General features: G+C 36.1%; 1 protein-coding gene across 2 annotated transcripts in view; it reads right to left on the reverse strand.

Annotated features, from left to right (window-relative positions):
- Positions 1-206: 206 nt before the first annotated feature.
- Positions 207-21,009, reverse strand: part of EMCN (endomucin) — a 128,508-nt gene continuing 107,705 nt past the window's right edge. For both annotated transcript variants that reach the window (XM_003829944.5, XM_003829945.4), the window contains 3 exons: positions 20,535-20,596; positions 14,928-15,001; positions 207-3,108 (listed from right to left, as the gene is read on the reverse strand). In XM_003829944.5, the coding sequence (XP_003829992.3) occupies positions 14,967-15,001; positions 20,535-20,596 (97 nt within the window). In that variant the 3' untranslated portion in view covers positions 207-3,108; positions 14,928-14,966. The remainder of the gene's footprint in view (positions 3,109-14,927; positions 15,002-20,534; positions 20,597-21,009) is intronic.

Here is a 21,009-nt window from a genome sequence, read left to right on the forward strand (position 1 = left end):
AAAATGAATATTTTCCCTTATTTGTCAAAATTTTTTTTCTTTAAAAAGTATTTAGAACAGAAAACAAGTACATTCAAGCCCAAAAGACAAATTCCCTAGAAATTGGGGCAGAGTACACCCATTTATTGGAACATGAGAAGTCCTGTGTGTGCAGAGAAATTTTAAAGAAAAGATCAGGGGATAATCCATCCATTAAGAATTCTCCATTAAGAATACTCATTATAGGTTTAATTAATCACAATGATGGATATCTTTAACATTAGGCAATAATTGACAGTTTCATAGTGGTGAGACTATCGTCACCCAAAATACAACTTTTAAAGGTCATATTCACTTTTCCTTTCAACATCATAAAATCTTGAATGACCACAAGTAGAGCTCAACAGAGAATAATCAGGCAAAAAATCAGGAATGTTCATCATCGAAGGTTTGACTATGTCCTCGGTTGATACTCATAAATTTAAATATGGTAGGTAGAAAAGAAATAACACACAGATTTGTCAATCATATGTAACAGAATAGTTCAGTTCAGCAAGGGGAATTCAGAATTCTTTCTCTGCTGGCTGAGCCTGTATGTCAGCCAACAACATCCACTTAGTCTCAGGTGACAACAGTGCCAGTTAATTAGCTTTTGTTTATGTTTTGACTATTGATAGACTTAAATTATATTCATATTATTATGCAAAACACATAGAAAGTCTTGCCTTTGATCTAAATACAGGCACTTCTTTGTTGCAATGATGTTTGAACTGTGTATCCGAATAAAAAACTTACAGTAAGCCAGGCATAAAAAGTAGATCATCTAAATCAGATAATTAAAACATATTTGATTAATGATAATTTTGGCTTGAAAACAAAATATCCTATCTCAACAGAAGTTTAAGTTGGTTTACAAAAATGCAGACCTTACCTTTGAGATTGATATAAAATGCCGTGGACATCTCTGTAAACTTCTCAATCCTCCTTTGACCTTTTTGAAAGATTTAATCTTGTAGTTGTTAGATTAATGCATATTCTTTGTGTGCACTTCTTGAACTAGAATAAATTTTATTCTTTTCTGACCATTAAAATTGTTCCCACTTCCTAATTCTTGTAAACTCTTTTCTAACAATGCTCATGAAATGTAGAGAAAATGGTTTCTCTAGGATCCAAAATAACATATTACTTATAATTTAAATTGCAGAAGAGTTCATTTCTTTGGAATATGCTGTATGTAACATGGTTTTTGCTGAAGAGCTCGGTAAATTATCTAGGTGTGCTGGGACTTTCTTTCTTTCTTTTTCTTCCTTTTTTTTTTTTTGAGACAGAGTCTTGCTGTGTCACCCAGGCTGGAGTGCAATAGTGCCATCTCAGCTCACTGCAACCTCTGTCTTCTGGGTTCAAGCGATTCACGTTCTTCAGGCTCCAGAGTAGCTGGGACTACAGGCGTGCGCCACCACACCAGGCTAATTTTTGTATTTTTAGTAGATATGGGGTTTCAACATGTTGGCCAGGCTAGTCTCAAACTCAGATTTTTTTTTTTCTGAAGACAAATGCTCTCTGATTGGCATGCTCCAGTCACTGTCTCACCATTTAAAGACTTCTAGATTAAAATTAAGCATGGGCTCAACAGTTCTAAAGTGAAAACATACATAGTGGAGATCCCTGCCTTCTTCTCTCCTCTCTTCCTTTCCTTTCTTTCTTTTTTTTTTCTACTTCCCATCCTTCTCAAAGAGACACCAGTCAGAAATATGGATATGCTTATGCTTGCTTGGTGTCCTTGATTATAAATAGTCCAAACATCAGGAAACTAAAATCAAGGTGATTATATAACTCCTAAAGATGGAAGTTGTCAAAATACATCACCACAAAACAATTTTAAAAGGCTATTTTAAATACAAGATTCCATCTTCACTAAACTGCCCCTTAGATCACTAAGATAATTTAGCATCAAAATCAGCTTAGATAATCATACGTTACAAAGCTGCCGCCAGCAGCTTATTAGTTCTAAAGCTTTCCAAAAAACCTCAACCAACTTGACACTTTGATCTCACATGTCAAAAAAGTGGTCAAGGTTGATCAGTTAGCTTTTAACAGAAGAATTTGCTCCTGATGGAGTGGCAGCTATAATCATATGGTATTTTTAGAACAGTGATACGATGAAAAATAATATCATAATTATGTATTTATAAAGTGTTGATTTTCTACAAACTAGAGGTTAGCAATGATTGCTAGAACAAATAATTACATTTCTAAAAGAAATAAAAAATGCATGGAGATAATATCAATCAAATGAGTTAATGAAAAATCATGATCCTATTATCTTAATGAATGCAGTATAGTGTTATAAATGCCCTTGCACTTACATCTTCATCACATAGTATGAATGACAAATAGAAAGACCAAAGAACTGATAAATTACTCTCCCCCTAACAGTCTGATATGTGAATCCTATGTCCCTTTCTGACTTATTACAGATGCCTTTCATTAGTGAGTTCATGTATTCTAATAATCCATCCAAAAATATTCATAATTATAGGAAGACAATAACATTGCCATTTTCACAGTCATGTTATAGTATTTTTAGAGTATTGAGTACAGTCGTTATTTATTAAAAGTAACACGAAAGCAGGAATAAAATACTTATATGTACAAAGTAGCATGGTATGATTTCTACCTAATATTTAATAATACACGTGCAATTTTCCCTGCATTAACATAGTGGTAAACAATAAATACTAACAGTAGGTAATATAAGAACACCGAGAAAAGTAGGAAAGTCTTCATGGATAAAAATTCTTGGCCCGGAAAACTTTAAACATTAAGGAAAGTCATGTCTATCAGTGAGCCCACCTCCTGGGCTGTCAGATTCACTGCTCACAAATTCTCCTCCTAAAATTCCTTTTCCTAGGAACGCTCCTGTAAATGGAGTAATGGAATTTTTAAATGTGAGAGAACAGGAGAGCCCCGGGGTTCTTTTTGATTCCATCAAATTATTGCATGTCAGCTGGACATCACTTTACTGGGACAGACGTCTGGTACAGTCCAGCAGCAGGTATGGAAGTCGGGATTGATTCTGCAGGACTTTCTCCTTTTCCACGCTTGGTGCATAGAAGCTGAAGATTAAGCCTGTGAGCAACAACAACAACAACAACAACAACAACAAAGTTCAGATTCCAAGAAAGCGAAGAAGAAATAGAGATGCTGGGGGAGTCCATTTCTTAGTAAGAAATGGTTGTCACTAGCTCCATTTTTTCCACCTAGTGGAATCACTTGACTGTCTCTCAAGCTCTTCAAACTTGACATATCTGAAAAGAAAAGCTCGTTTTCTTTCCCAAACCTGTTCCCCTCACTTCACAATCTCAATCTTTGGTATTTCCTCCATGATGCATTCAGGCACCCAGGCTGGGAGTGTGGGTATTGTCTATAGTCCTATTCTTCCTCACTCCCCATTGGCCACATCCAATCAATCACCACATCATGAAATTTTTAACCTCCAGACATTTTTCTCTATTCTATTCTGCCTCTTCATCTTCCTCCATACTGCAGCTCCCTAGCTTAAGCCTTTATCTTTTTCCAGTGGAATATTGCAATAGCCTCTGACTTCTCTGCTTCTGATCTTGCTCTTCTTGAATGAGTCTTCCAAATTAAACATACACTGGTGTATATCAAGCACAAATCTCATATTCCTCTTCTGATTAAAGTCCTTAACTGTACCCTATCACTAATGGGATACAGTTCAAGATCTGTTGCTTGGGGTGACAATGTGAGTAATTAAAAAATTTATGGGCAACTTTAAAGCTTTGCTGCTTTCTACTCATCAGGGAGAAGAATGAATAGGCATCAGAAGAAAGAATGAATGAATACCATTTGCCACTTCTTCATAGGAAAGGTAGCCAAGCCTTTGGTTTAGTATTTTGCATTTTTCTCTGCAGTGTAGGAAAAACTTTCGGTATTGGTCTATAACAGAGCAAGAGGTGGAGACTTCTATGTCCCAAGTAGGAAAAGGGCAGTGGCCCAAACTGGCAGAGATTAGGTGGTGGTGTGTTGCTGATGGCAGTGTTGGTGGTTTGCTAGATTCTGGGGAGAGCATGATATGGTGTGTGTGGTGGGGTGTGGGGAGTGGTACGAGTGGCGGAGACCTGTAACCAGCTCTTTCCTGGTTTGGTTGGTGAAGGCAAGTTCTTTGATAGGGATGGCCGAACTGTTGCTTTACATGGGGGAAAGCAGGACATTGGCTGCCATGGCCTGCGGGTAGCAGCTACAGGTATCCATGTCAAGTCTTAGGATAAGGAAAGGATTGTAGAACAGGATATCCGTGACTTCTTCCCAGAGCATCTGTGGCTGCTAGGCAGTCGAGCACATGCCAGAGCATGGTGTAGCTTAAGTACCATGATTAGAAGGATGATTGCAGACAAGGCCTCTCCTTCAATTATTGAACTAGTTTTTTAGGCATATTTTATATCCAAGGTCAAGTGAGGGGTTCCTCAAAATGATGAATGACTTATTTTTTTATTTTTATCTTCTTTTTTTTTGAACTTTTATTTTAGGTTCATGGGTATATGTATACAGGTTTGTTATATAGGTAAACTGCATGTCATGGGTTTTTTGGTACAGATTATTTTACCCATGTAATAAGCATAGTATTTTTCAGTCCTTACCCTCCTCCCACCCTCTACCCTCAAGAAGTCCCAGGTGTCTGTTGTTCCCTTCTTTGTGGATAAAGGACTTTTGATGTCATTAGTGAATGAAGAAAGTTAGTACTTCATTCTAGCCTCATGCAGTCCTTCATGATTTACCTTGGGAAACAAGGCTTCCTGTGATCTAGTACCCTCTACTACTTGAGCCTTGTTTCCCAGCCAGAGGTCAACGCTTCTCAAGCTGTTTATAGTGAAGGACAATGTTGGTTTCTAACAATATCTAATCAGCTACAAACAGACATTTTAAAAAATACAATAACATGAATGTTGCAGCAGTATCAGATTGCTATAACAGTTTTTAAAGTTTTATGATTTCTTTCATATACCATTCAGTTTCACAATTCTTTTCCTATTTGTACATGCTATTCCCTGTGCCTGGAAAATCTTTCCTCTCTTCACCTAGGCCACGTTTTTTTTTTTTTTTTTTTCCTCATTCTGTAAGTTTTAGCTCAAATACCATCTGTAAGAAATTTGCCACTAAACTTCATGGTATCATGTCTGTCTTTACATAACACTATGTTATCATTTACCATATTATACTAAAATTATTTTTCTTATGTGTGTGTCTTTCCACTTCTATAAGCTCCTTGAGAACTGCAACCATGACAAGCCCTCCTTATATCTGGGATAGTACTTGACAAGGATTAAGGTCTGTCACTTTTTGTTCAACTGAGCCATACTCCTCCATAGATGAGTTTTCAAGTGAAGTCAAGAGTTTGTAGCATAGTTCAACTGGTAAACATCTGAATTTGTGCTAATAGGATAATGCTCATGATTGATACTGTTTCAATTATTTTCTCAAAGATCAGCAACCTAAATAAGAACAAACTCTAGTTTCATCAGCATGCATTTCACATTGACAATATTTCTCAAAAAATAAATCTTGCTTCATTAATGATTCTTTACGTCCATACCAATATCAGTCTTTGCTTTTTTTTTTTACAACATTATAATCCCTCTAAAATTAGTGTGTTGGCTTCACTAATAATGGTACAGGACTGAATAGTCACTGAATCTCTCACATCCTAGATTTTCATATATTTTTGGTTTTTATAATGAATAAATGGCTATTTTATAATAAGATTTCATAATATGTTTCTTTAACACTACTGACAACAATTTATAAACAATCAGAATGGCCATAGGAGAAAAGATCATTTTGTCTTGGTTTTATAGATGTGGAACCCAGTGTAGAGCATTATTAAGAAATTCATTCAGGATTATAGAGTACGATCATAATATACAGTTGGCCTTCCATATCTGTGGGTTCTATGTCCACAGATTCAACCAGCTGTGAATTAAAAATATTCAAAAACAGTAAAAATGAACAATACATTAATAAAAAATAATACAAATCAAAATATAGTATAACAACTATTTATATAGCATTTACCTTGTATTAGGTATTACAAGTAATCTAGAGATAGTTTAAAGTACTACATGAGAGAATTCGTGTAGGTTATATTCAAATACTATGGAGTTTTATTTACATCAGGGACTTGAGCAACCACAGATTTTGGTATCTCCAGGCCTTTTGAAATCAATCTTCCACCTCCATGAATACAGAGAGGCAACTGTAAATATCCTTTATTTATGATGTTTTCCTTTTAGCTTGTGTTATTTTATTTTAAAATGAAAGAAAAATAATTGAAAAACATGTTAAGCTCTTCTGGAAGTTCACAAAGCTACTCTCAGATTATCAGGGCACCATTTAGAAAATTACAGAAGTACCAGGGAATTGTATCTTGGAGAAAAATGGAAATAGCTAACAATCCACATTGCTGAGGGTCTGTGGGAACGGACTTTGATCCAAGCTACCGGACTTTCTAACACCACAGTTCTTCACTGGTCTGAAACCCCCTTCACTCTTCAGCCTTCAAAGGTGTCTTGGAACAGAAGGAAGATGAGACCTACTGGTGAGGGAGCAACCAGGTAGCAGCAGATTCCCCCTTGACAACAGTGCAGAGTTGGTCATAGAACAGTTAAATGGCTATCTGTTCAATTCTAAAGTTGTTATTTTTCCCTTTTAATTTTATATCTTAGACATGCTTTCATGTTATTAAAAATTATTTCGAGAATTATTTTTACTCATTATATAATGTCATTGTGCAAAGTATAATTTATTTTATAATTTCCATATCATTAAACATGTAAGCTGCTTCTACATATTTGCTACCCCTCTTGTATATGATTTCATGCTCCCACAAGGTAAAGCTTTGCAGAAGGCAAGGTTTATAGCTCATAAATGTTTCAAAATTCCTGTCTGCCCTGCCGAATCACATTAAACATAATACTGTGCACGAAATAGATGATCAATATATGAAGCAACAAGCATTAAATATATCTAAAATCTTGTTTTGATATGGAAATTTTTAACATAGATGATGATTTCTGTATTACTGTTTGCTGTTTCATGAGGGTTCAAGACTTTTTAACTTCTTTCCTGAAATCTTCTAGGTTTGATGAATTCATTTCTATATATTCTAAATCTCCAAGTTGATATCTAATTTCAAGTTGACAACCTAGATAGTAGTTACTCTTTGGTTATTAAATTCAAAGTACAGTGATAGAAATATCTTAAGGAAAAAAGTGAGACAGACAATAGAATTGAACAGATGTCAAACTTGTTTCTTCCCATTACTTTCTGATCTTTACTCTTCAGAACATCATTATATAATTCCAAAATTACAAAAAGGAGCAATAAAAGTTATTTAGCTTTTCAAATCAAAAGGCTTGGAATCTGAGGCTAGGAATATTTTTTAAAGTATAAAAATGGAAAGGAATGGGAGTTGAACAAAAATTACTTTTATTAAGCTGGTTCAAAGATCAACACTGTTCCTTGCCTTCTATACACCTTTTCTTTCTTTCTTTTTTCTTTTTTTTTCCAACTGCAGAAGACTTGCTTTTTCCAAGTTGGACAATTAGTTACTAATATTTGAGCATTTTGGTAATTTAAAAAACAGCCCTTTACTAGCCACTGGGTTGCAAAGCAACCATAGCAAGTAGAAAGGAAGGTTTCCATATATCAGCTAGGGCTGGACAACGTATCTCATCCTCAGCTTCTCAAACTTTGCACCTGAAAGTGTCCATTGCATAGGATGGACCAACTTCCAGGTTCCTTTTTTTTCCTTTAAAACTTTTATTTTAGTTTCAAGGGGTACATCTGGAGGTTGGTTACATGGGCATTGCACGTCATAGGGGTTTGGCGTTCAGACCATTTTATCATCCAGGTAATTGGCATAATACCAAATAGGTAGTGTCTCAATACTCATTCTCTGGTGTCTCTTGTTCCCCGCTTTGTGCCTTCAGTGCTTGGCACCCCCTTCGAAATGCGAAGATAAAGTATTTGGTTTTCTGCTCTTTGGTAACTTCACTTAGAATAATGGACTCCAGATTCATCCATGTTGTTGCAAAAGTAACAATCTGGCTCTCTTATATGGCTGCATAGTATTCCACAGTGTATGCGTACCACATTTTCTTTATCTAGTCCACCACTGATGGGCATCTAGGTTGGTAGGCATCTAGGTTCATTCCATGTCTCTCTTATTGTAAATAGTGCTGTGATGAACATACATGTCATGTGATTTGGTAGTAAAACAATTTGTATTTCTTTGGTCTGTATCTAGTAATGGGACTGCTGGGTTGAATGGTAGTTCTATTTTAAGTTCTTTGAGAAATCTCCAGGCTGTTTCCACAGTGATTGAACTCATTTACATTCTCACCTGCAGTGTATAAGCATTCCCTTTTCTCTACAACCTGGCCAGCATCTGTGACTTCTTGACTTTTTAATGGTCACCATTCTGACTGATATGAGATGGCATCTCATTATGGTTTTGATTTGCATTTCCCAAATGATTAGTGATATTAGGCACTTTTGCATATGCTTGTTGGCCCTGTGTATGTCTTCTTTTGAGAAGTGTGCATTCATGTCCTTTGCCCATTTTTTAATGGGGTTGTTTTTTACTCTTTCATTTGTTTAAGTTCCTTATAGATTCTGGATATTATACCTTTATCGGATGCATAGTTTGTGAACACTTTCTCCCATTTTGTAAGTCGTCTGTTTACTCTGTTGATGGTTTCTTAGGCTGTGCAGAAGCTCTTTAGTTTAGCTAGGTCTTGTTAGTTTTTGTTTTTGTTGCAATTGCTTTTGGAGTCTTCATCATGAAGACTGATGCACAGAATGGTATTTCCTAGGTATTCTTCTAGAGATTTTATAGTTTTTGTTTTACATTCAAGTCTTCAATCCATCTTAGTTGATTTTTGTATATGATAAAAGGTAAGGATCCAGTTTTAATCTTCTCCCTATGGCTAGCCATTTATCCCAGCACTATTCCTTGAATAGAAAGTCCTTTCCCCACTGCTTGTTATTGTCAGCTTTGTTAAAGCTGAGATGGTTATACGTGTGTGGCATTATTTCAGAGTTCTCTAACTTGTTTCATTGATCTATTTGTCTGTTTTTGTACCAGTATCATACTGTACTAGTTACTGTAGAGTTGTAGTATCATTTGTCATACTGTACTAGTTACTGTAGCCTTGTAGTATCATTTGAAGTTGTAGGTGTGTGGCATTATTTCAGGGTTCTCTAACTTGTTTCATTGATCTGTGTGTCTGTTTTTGTATCAGTATCATACTGTACTAGTTACTGTAGCCTTGTAGTATCATTTGAAGTTGGGTAATGTAATGCCTCCAGCTTTGTTCTTTTTGCTTAGCATTGCTTTAGCTATTTGGGCTCTCTTTTGGATCCAGATGAATTTCAGAATAGCTTTTTTCTAATTCTGTGAAAAATGTCACTGGTAGTTTGATAGAGAATAACATTGATTCTGTAGATTGCTTTGAAGAGTATGGCCTTTTTTAACAATATTGATTCTTCCAATCCATGAACATGGAATGTTTTTCCATTGGTTCATGTCATTTCTGATTTCTTTTGACAGTGTTTTGTACTTCTCATTATAGAGCTCTTTTGTCTTCCTGGTTAACTATATTCCTAGGTATTTTATTCTTTTTGTGGCTCCTGTGAATCAGATTGCATTCTTGATTTGTCTCTCAGCTTGGATGTTGTTGGTGTATAGAAATGCTACTGAATTTTGTACATTGATTTTGTATCCTAAAACTTTGCTGAAGTTGTTTATCAGAGCTAGGAGCCTTTGGGAAGAGACTATGGGGTTTTCTAGGTATAGAATCATATAATCTATGAAGACAGATAGTTTGACTTCTTCTCTTCATATTTGAATGCCTTTTACTTCTTCTCTTGCCTGACTGCTCTGGCTACGACTCCCAATACCATGTGAATATGAGTGGTGAGACTGGGCATCCATGTTTTGTTACAGTTTTCCCAGGAACAATTCCAGATGCTTTTTCCCATTCAGTCTGATGTTGGTTGTGGGTTCATCATAGATGGATCTTATCATTTTGAGGTATATTTCTTCAATGCCTGGATTGTTGAGGGATTTTAACATTAAAAGATGTTAAATTTTATCACAAGCCTTTTCTGACTGCACTTATTAAGATGATCATGCAATTTTTGTTTTGAGTTCTGTTTATGTAATGAATTGCACTTATTGATTTATGTATGTTGAATCAACCTTGCATCTCAGGGATGAAGCTTTCTTGATCATGGTGGATTAGCTTTATGACATTCTTCTGGGTTCAGTTTACTTTACTAGTATTTTGTTGAGAACTTTTGCATCTATGTTCATCAGAGATATTGGCCTGAAGTTTTCTTTGTTCATTGTGTTTCTGCAGGTTTCATGATATCAGTGTGATGTTAGCCACATAGAAAGAGTTAGGGAGGAGTTTCTTCTCGTTTTTTTGGAATTGATTCGGTAGGATTGGTACCAGCTCTTCTTTGTACACCTGGTAGAATTCAGCTGTGAATCTGTCTGGTCCAGGGCTTTTTCTGGTTGGTAGGGTTTTTTTATTACTGATTCAATTTTGGAATGCATTATTGGTCTGTTCAGGGTTTCAATTTATTCCTGGTTCAATCTTGGGACGTTGTATTTTTCCAGGAATTTATCTATTTCTTTTAGGTTTTCTGGTTTGGGTACATAAAGATGTTTGTAATAGTCTCTGGATTTTTTGTTTGTTTGTTTGTTTTTGTATTTCTGTGGAGTCAGTGGTAATATCCACTATCATTTCTGATAGTGTTTATTTGGATCTCCTCTCTTTTTTCATTTTTAGTCTAGCTAACAGTCTATCAGTCTTATTTATTCTTCCAAAAGGCAAACTTTTGGTTTTGTTGATCTTTTGCATAGTTCTTATCATCTCCATGTCACTCAATTCATCTCTGATTTTGGTTATTTTTCTTTTGCTAGCTGTGGGATTAGTTTGTTCTTATTTGTTTAGTTCCTCTAGGTGTGATGTTAGATTGTCAATTTGAGATCTTTCTAATTTTTTGATGTGGGCATTTAGTGCTATTAACTTTTGTCTTAACACTGTTGAAGCTGTATCTCAGAGATTCTGGTATGTTGTATCTTTGCTTTCATTAGTTTTAAAGAATTTCATAATTTCTGCTTTAATTTCATTGTTTACACAAAAGTCATTCAGGAGCAGATTATTTAATATCCACTTAGTTGTAGGGTTTTTAAAAATCTTCTTGGTATTGATTTCTGTTCTTATTGTGCTGTGGTCTGAGAATGTGGCTGGTATGATTTTGGCTTTTTTGAAATTATTGAGAATTTCTGGCTGAGCATGTAGTCAATTTTAGAGTATGTGTCATGCATGGATGAGAAGGATTTATATTCTGCTTTTGTTGAGTGGACTTTTCTGTAGATGCATGTTAGTTCTATTTTGTCAATTGTCAAATGTAGGTCCCAAATGTCTTTGTTAGTAATCTGTCTTGATGATCTCTTTGTAAGACTAAAAGAATTTGTTTTATAAATCCAGGTGCTGTAGTATTGGGTGCATATATTTAGGAAAGTTAAGTCTTCTTGTTGAGTTGAACCCTTTATCACTTCCTTTCTTTGTCCTTTTTGATCATTTTTGGTTTAAAGTCTGTTTTGTCTGAAATAAGAATAGCAACCCCTGCTCTTTTTTGTTTGTTTTCTATTTGCTTGATAAATCTTTCTCCATCCCTTTACTCTGAGCCTATAGGTGTCCTTGAATGTGAGATTGATCTCTTAAAGACATCATACACTTGGGTCTTTCTTCTTTAATCAATTTGCCACTTTATGCCTTTTAAGTGGAGTGTTTAGCCCACTACCATTCAAGGTTAATATTAATATGTGTGGATTTGATCCTGTCATTCTGTTGTTACCTGGCGTTATGTAGACACGATTGTGTTTTTGCTTTATAGCGTCAATGGTGTATGAACTTTAGTGTGTTTTTGTAGTAGCCAGTAATGGTCTTTCATTTCCATATTCAGCACTCCCTATGAACCTCTTGAAAAGCAGGTCTGGTGGTAATGAATTCCCTTAGTATTTGCTTGTCTGAAAAGGATTTTATTTCTCCTTTGCTTATGGGTCTAGTTTGGCTGGATATGAAATTCTTTGTTGGAATTTCTTTTCTTTAAGGATGCTGAATATAGGCCCCCAGTCTCTTCTGGCTTGTAGAGTTTTGGCTGAAAGGTCCAGTGTTATCCACTGCTGGGGTTCCCTTTGTAGGTTGACCTGCCCATTCTCCCTAGCTACCTTTAATAGTTTTCTTTTCACATTGACCTTGGAGTATCTGATGACTATGTGTCTTGGGGATGGTTGTATTATATAGTATCTTGCTGGGGTTCTCTGAATTTCCTGAATTTGAATATCAACCTCTCTAGCTAAGTTGGGGACATTTTCATGGACAATATCCTCAAACATGTTTTCCAAATTGCTTGCTTTCTTTCCCTGTCTTTCAGGGATGCCAATGGGTCATAAGTTTTGTCTTTTTACATAATCTCATGTTTCTTGGAGATTTGTTCATTTTTGAAAATTCTATTTTCTTTATTTTTATCTGACTATGTTAATGTGAAGAACTAGTCTTTGAGTTCTGAGATTCTTTCCTTGACTTGGTCTACTCTGCTGTTAATACTTCCAATGTGTTATGAAATTCTTGTGGTGAGTTTTTCAGCTCTGTCAGATCAGTTTTGTTCTTTCTTAAAATGGCTATTTCATATTTCATTCCTTGTATGGTTTTGTTGAATTCCTTAGATTCCTCGGAATGGGTTTCAATCTTCTTATTCTCAATGATCTTCATTGCCATCCAGATTCTGAATTCTATTTCTGTAATTTCATCCATTTTATTCTGGTTAAGAATCACTGCAGAGCAGCTAGTTCAGTCATTTGGAGGTAAGGAGGCAATCTGGCTTTTAGAGTTTCAGGAGTTCTTGAGCTGGTTCTTTCTCACCTATGTGGACTGATGTTTCTTTAATTGCAGTGTAATTTGAGTATAGTCAGTTGGTTTCATTTCTGTATGTTTTCAGAGGGCTGAGGCTTTGTGCAGGGTCTTTATTTGCAGTTGAGTTCTTGTCCTTGGTTTTACAGAGGAGTATATTACCAAAGTATTTTTGGTGTTGAAGTTTGGTTTGCAATTTAATAGATAGTGCTTAAACATAATGGCTGGTAGATAGGCTCTTACCCAGCCATGCAGCCCCTCTGTGTTTCCTCACATTTGTAGCCATGCTCCCCCTCAGTGCTCTGAGAGTGTGTGATCCTCTCCCACTCAAGTGCTGGTCATAGATCTCAGCTTAGCACTCCCAGACTGTGCACTGCAGGCCTGAGACAAGCTTAGGATTTTTTCTCTCTCCCCAGCTTGGTGGCAGCAGGGGCAGGGACCTTGGCATGCCACTCAGAGCCACTGCCAATTAGAATAATCAGCTAGGGAAAGGTGGTTGCATTGCAGGCCCAAGCTGGGGGCTCATGACTGGTGAAGAGCAGGAAGGCAGGGGAAGGCAGTCTTGCCTCTTTTCCATAGGGCACTGCAGCATGGTGGAGGTGCACAAATTCCAAGATTCCTAATCCATCCCTAATTACTGGCTAGAGAGGGATAAAATTCTGATACTGACACATATGTTTGGATGGCACTCCTCTGTCTCTGTCTTCTGCTACTGGTCAGAAAAGCACAGCAGGTACCATTTATTCTACAAGAAATTTCTGAGTGTCTGTAACAGAACAGTGTTAGTTAATTAGGGATTAGACATAGGCCATGAATACAATATTTCTCATCGTGGACACTTTACCTAGAGTGACTATCATTGTGGTCAGGCCAATTCTGGACACGTACTTATTTTATTTTATTTTATTTTTTATTGTTAGTTGCCGAAAGGTAGATTCTTCTGCAAGTTTTATAAAACCTCAAAAACTAAGTGACAGCACTTAATCAATACTTCTTGTAACAATTAAATTAAAGTCAGAAGAGCATTTCCTTACTTAGTTCTAGGAAAGTAAAAGTCAATCCCATACCAACTGGGAGACTTAATTCCAAAGCAGGTTTAACGTTGGCCTGAGCTGTTTACTAAAATAAGAAACGTACCTGCCTTGAGCTTACTCCTGGTCATGACATGGAACATACTTTTGAGAAATTTCCATTTTTTATTGATTCACAATTATTGTAGTAAGATTGATCATTTGTATCTGGTTTTGTCAAGATACCTGGAGGGCTCTGTTGCTTGGCTGGTTACACAGCAAGACTATGTCTACATGACCAGCTGAGTAAAAGGAAACCTGGCTGAAACTGAATTTTGATCATCTTGTTTGAGGTATTTTTTTCCACACATCCATGGTTTCTGGACCCAGAGAGAAAATGTATTCTGGTATGGTCCTTATAGAGAGAGGGCAATTAGACCCTTCAACTAGCTTCTCTGAACCCATTTCCCTGAGCCAGCCTACGGCTGTGATACACATCTTTACTTTAATGCAGTTTCTATATTTTATTATTTTCTTGCAATAAACTGCAAATTTGCAAGCACCGTCACTTGGATTCTGCCAGTCTTTGTCAGCAACAGAAGCCTGTCTAAGTGCCACAGTTAGTGTGTGCTTACTGACCTAGGTAGGCAGACTGAATTTACAAGGAAACATTAACAACAGGCAGAAAGAGCAAATTGTGTCATTCCTTAGATAGGCAAGAGAATTGGACAAATTGTCTACAACCACCAGGTCATTCATTTTTTGGCAATTTTTGTTAGAGTTTGTTTTTAGACAAATAGACAATGATCATTGCGTTGACACAAACCATTAGCTTTTCAGCTTTTGAAATTCTTTAAAACAATCTAAGCTCCACCAGGCTAACAAAACAGATATTAATGATTGTCTCCGTGAATGAAATTGGGAAACTTACATAATTATTGCCTAGGTGTGGAGAGAATTCCTCAAGCTGTCAGTTCTTGGTTTTTCCTTGTGCAGAGTGCTCACCTGAGAACAGAAGATATGTTTTGATCTGTAAGCTCAGAGACTGAGTAAGGATGAAAATAAAGTTTCCTAGCTTTTTTCTATTTTTCAAGGAAAGTTCAACTTTCCTGCAAGAATGTCATTAAAGCCACCATTTGCCTCTTGGTATTGTCTAGAAATTAGTCACCAAAATATATGAACTTTTCCCAGACATCATCTGTTTTCACTTTAAAGTAGCAATATGAAGTCCTGGGTGGGATAGGTCAGGGCGCAGTGGGGGCGGGAGATGTGAGTTGGGAGATGATAACATTAGAGAAACCCTGGGGAATAAGTTTTGATTTTTGCTTGTTACATGAGCTGGCTGTGCCTAAGCAAGCCCGTGTCATGTATTTAAAGTGCCATTTTATCAGGAAGACATTCTAGGGTCCTTCTGTTTAAATAATTCAGTGAGGGTTTTGTGAAAATGAATTTATAGGCCAATATGAACACTTGGGTGATATACAGAGCAGCGCAGGTGCCATTACTCAAAATCCCAGTGCTATTCCACCATCCAATACACAGAGAAATATTAACCTAGGATGGTGGCAAGCTGAGAGGCCCCAAGTATTTTTCACATGCCACTGGATTCATGACCAATATATTTTGCATTACTTGTGTCCTTCAGATAGAATCGAGTATCAACATCAGTCACACAATATAAAAGCAATATAGGTCAAATCTCCAGCTTTTAGAATAATTCTCATCATTTTGCTCCAGCTTTTATCTGCCAGTTGTTAGGAAATCTGTCCTCTGGGGACTCTGAGGATGTCACCTGTTACTTGTACCATCATGGCAATAATAAATAGTGCCAGAGACCTCTGAGGAGAACAAATTCAAGACTCCTCTTCAAGAGCTCCTTCGATTCTATGCTCTAAGAAATGTTGGGCATAGTTCTGCAGCACCCCCAGCCCCTGCTCCAAGGCAATCTTTTGCTAACTATTGTTCGTTTTGCAGAAGACACAGGACCTGCTTGGAACCCACAGCTATGAAGTACTGGAATGAGAAGTAAATAAAATAAATATTGATTCATCCCCTAGCATTTGCCAGAAGTCATGCAAAGCAAGTCATTGAAAATCTTTACAATTCTTAATATTCTTCCTCAAGGTCTGTCTAATTGACAGACTAGAAATTTTGAGAAAAATTTAATAACAATATGATATCAGTAACAAGAATAATGATATTTATGGTAAAAGAAAACAACCCACACACATATCTAGTGAAAAAAAAATCCAGAGGGAAATATATCAAATGCCAGTAGTGGTTGTATGAAGGTTGTTTCATAGGTAGTTTTAAATTCTTTTTTATTCTCTATTTTTTTCTATTTTTCATTTTGCATAATCTGGTCAAATATTAAAATGGTAGTTTCAGCCATGAAGAAATATTATAAGGCAGTAATATATGTTAATTTGCCAAATTAACAACATGTTAAGATGAGGGAAAGACTATTTGTAGTTGAAACAGTCAAGGAAGCTTTGGTGGAAATGCAGAGAATGAGACAAATATTGACGGGCTGTGGACAGAAGAGGATTCTATATATGGCTTTATAAATTTGTGAATGTTTTGTTCATTTTTACTCTGTGGTTCTTTTTTTGTTGTTAATGAACTTTTACTTGTAAAAATAAATAAGCAAACAAAGATGACTATGCACTTAATGAGTAATTGCCATAGCATACTAATTAGTTAGTTTGCTAATGACATATTAATCATATGTAATTACCATTAGAGGGGTAAGTGTACGTGACAAAGGAGAGCAAGAGACTCTCCCTTCTAGAAAGCTGGGTTCAGAGAGAGAGACAGTCAGGGGACAGGGAAGGGAATGAATGAAGTCGGAGAAATATGCATTATTATTGTATATCAAGTGCTTTCAAAACTGAGCTAGAGAAGGCAGGCACATCATGGACGGTGTTGCAGACATGCTAAGGTGTTTGAACTTAACCTTAAGTTATTACTTATCAGAGTCTTCCAAGTAGAGGAATATTCTAATGAATTCAGATCTGATTTTTCTTACTCTAAATGGTTCAAAATCAACTGATGCCTTGAAGCTAAGTTTAGTGATGCAATATTTTTCTTCTTCCATAGAGTCATATATTTCTAATTTCAAGATTTTTCTTTATAATTTATATGACTTGACATATTAAAAGTGAGATAATGTGTATTAACTGTCTGAGATGATATAAATAAGAATCATGTTTAAAACACATGTCACACATACATTTTTTAGTCAATCATGGTGATGTTTAACCTGACAAGATCGCTTACTAAAGCTGAGAAGTAGCTTATATGTTCTTATAAAGGACTCCTTGATCTGCAACATTTCATGCCCATTTTTTTTCCTGAAAGCATCTTCTTGTTATACCCTAGTAAGCTTTCTCTTTTACATTTAAGAGAATTCCAAATTTAAACATGTATGAGTTACGGTTTCAGCAGAAGACCTTATTCAACGAAGAATATATTTAAAGGAAGCAGGGAGTATGGATGGATGAACATCAACCATATTACTTACTCCATGACCTAACTGAAAAAGAGGGATTTGGGGTCAAAGAACTCTCTTCCCTGGAGAAAATGACCAGAACTTTAACTGTGGCTCATTGAGGCTTCTAGAAAACCAGAAGATTTGGCATCCACTGGCATTTTCCCTAAAAGTGGATGGCTGCAGAGGGCTGTTTCCTTGGAAACATTGTTTATTGGTCTGTACCATAGTAAAATGTCCAGGGTTTCTACACTGAAGCAATGACAGATTCAAATAATTTTTATGACCAATGAAGCTCAAATTTCATTGTGTTACCCTTCTATGCTCATTAATTAACATTGTATTTCTTAGGTCTTGAAACAAATAAAGTAAATTGTAACAGTCATCAATTCTGAGTAGCTGGTGGTCAGATATTTGTTCTATCAATTGTTTTCTGTATTTTAAAAATTTCTAAAAATTTTTATATAGGCAGCAGAAGAAAAATTGAGTTAAGCTTGTGAACTGACATCAAACCTAACCATTTAAGTTTTTTTTTTCTACTTATTTTTTAGGAAAGATGTCAGTATTAGGCAAGAGAAGTTACTTAAATAAAAATAATTTTAGTAACGTAACTTCTCTTGAGTGTAGTGAGCATAGCATTTTAAAGAAAAGATATTTGAATACATTTTGAAATGCAGTGGGAAGAAATTTGTTTGCTAGTGTTTGGGGAGCCACCAAGTTCTGTTAATGATAGACTTGAATAAAAATTGTGGTAGTACAAGGAGCATTTGGATAGCATTATATTTTAGATGATAAATTCTGGGCTACTGAAGTCTACTCTGAATCATCAATTTCAGTGTTGCCTTATCACCAAATATTTTCCATGGTAATCATCTGGGTTGCCCTTTGAGAGGTTATTTTGGTAAAAGCAATACAATTTCTAAATTGAAGTTGGCAGAAATAAAAGTACCCAAGAATATATCTTACTATTTCCATGATAATATCTCCCTCTTAGACCTGTGACCTGACAAGTTATTTTTGAAGAAAAGGAAGTTAGGTGGGCCAAGGGTCTATTTAACTAGTCTGCCATCGTCTATTCCACTTACTGCTGTGGTCACCACTAGAGTGGGAGAGAGCCTACATGGAATTTTCCCCAGGCCTTAGAGTCTGCTATTACATTTGCAACGAAGAAACACAAGGTTCTCTGAGGCTTTCCCCCTGCTGGAAGTCATGATTCTAGTGTCAGTTGTCCCATTTCTTTGGCAGAAATGGGTGGTAGAAAACTGATCTCAGCACCCTCCTCACAAGGAGAGCCAGGAGCTTCTACACAGAGCACTTCCAGGTATGTTTAGCACCCTAACTCACCACTTGGAGAGCCAACATGACTGCAGAGGGTTTGGAGTATGTGTGATGCCTGCTTGCAAGCCACGGGCAGATTCTGAGGTCTTTTCTTGATAAATCGTGTAGTCACACTTAGGATCTCTCATGTGCTTACTCAGGACTGGTTCACATTTAGCCTGCTTGAGCACTTTTTTTTTTTTTTTTTTTTTGCCCTTTTCCCTGACCTGGTAAAATAGGCCTGGCTACTTAGTAAAGGCTGGTGAATAGCCAGGAGAAAACTGTGAGTGGCTTCTAACCACTCTATGGGTACATTTTGCTCCTTTGCCCCCTTCAGATGGTTCCTCCTGAGAGAAAGTACAGTATGGGAATAAAGGAAATATGTGTATTGAAGAGTGGAAGAGATACAAGAGCAAAGGAGATCTCTCCTAAAATAAGATGGCTCATGTGAGGGGTTTCAGCATTCCTGTGCAGGCTTCAGCTTTTCTTGCTCTTCAACTCTTCTGTTTGCCTTTTGCCGTTTGTTCTAGTTTGAATTTATACATGAAATTGAGAACACTTTCAGCCTTTAATATCTTGCTCTTGATTTGGGACAATATTTATAGTTTTCTGTTTTACAAAATTATTTTCAGCCACCAGAAATATTTATAATATAGCTTATTCAATTGGGGAATTGGTTATTGTAAATGTATTAATGTAACATGATATTTAAATTAGACCCACATGGTTTTTTATATCTATATTTTTATTTTTTTTATGAAGTCTCGCTCCTCTGTCACCCAGGCTGGAGTGCCGTGGCACGATCTTGCAGCTTCCGCCCCCCGGGTTCCAGCATTTCTCCTGCCTCAGTCTCCAGGGTAGCTGGGATTACAGGCATGTGCCACCATGCCCAGCTAATTTTTGTATTTTTCAGTAGTGACAGAGTTTCACCATGTTGGCCACGCTGGTCTCGAACTCCTGACCTCAGGTGATCTGCCCGCCTCAGCCTCCCAAAGTGCTGGGATTACAGGCATGAGCCATAGCTCCTGGCCAGATTATTTTATAAAACTAATAATTTGTTTTTAATTGATCTGTTTCGTGATATCAATGGTTTAAATGTCTAATCTACTCAAAAGAAAGAAAAATCCATGATTTTAATTTTGAAAAGCTATCTAGCACCACATTTTTTCATTGTTCTTGACACAAATCATACCTATATTTTGAAAGACTTTTACAATTCCAATCAAATGAATATACCTAAGAAACTGGAAAAATTCACATTACATCAATAGAATATTATATTTTACCTTTATGGAGAGGCTCAATTAAATGTATATAAATGATATAAAACATGATTTACATTTTAACTGATGACCAGATTTTTGCCTTTTTGACCATATGCGACTACATAGCCAGCACCAAAATGAAACAAAACAACAGCAATAATTTAAAAACTTGTTAACAAATTTTGGTATCTTTCTGCCACTCCTGCAGAATAGGAAATGCCTCCAGCCATCTACACATCCACACATCTATAGAAAGCAACCTCTAAAGGCCACATAGTCCAATAATCTTATCAAATTGGTAAGATTTTTCTTTCCTTCATGGGAGAATTTTACACTTATTGACAGTAATTGACTATTTCTAAAGAAGTTAGGCCTTTTGTTTATATTTCACATGAACAAAATCCAAGGTTATAGTTAGATTCTAAAATAACTAATTTTCATCTAATCAACTTTTCTGGAAACTTACCAGACTCATGAGAAATTGTCTTAACGGTAAGAAGCTTCACGCTCTCTTTATCAGACTGAGGTCTATTTGAAAAAAAAACATGAAATTAACACCACAGTAATCAGCATTGTATGTTTGTGAAAGTATTGTGACACAAACAGAATGATGAAGATACATATACATATATATATAATGTGTGTGTGTATATATATACACGTGTGTGTGTGTATACATACATACATATATATATATATATATATCTCCATGGCAAGAACTTTGTCTTTTCACATACAAATACACATATACTTTTTAGCAATTTTTACTTTTTCTGGAATCAAGCCAATAAATCCCTGCCACTCTCTTATAGTGGTGATTGTCAGATAAATTAAAAATTAGTTTGAGTTGTGTGAAACACTTGGCACAAGGTCCATATCGCACATGTCTCCAATTCTGAATTATGGAGAGGAAGACATAGAAATGTTTACAAGCCTTTTGG

This window comes from Pan paniscus, chromosome 3 (genome assembly GCF_029289425.2).
Source record: "Pan paniscus chromosome 3, NHGRI_mPanPan1-v2.0_pri, whole genome shotgun sequence".
In the NCBI taxonomy this organism is placed as follows: Eukaryota; Metazoa; Chordata; class Mammalia; order Primates; family Hominidae; genus Pan; species Pan paniscus.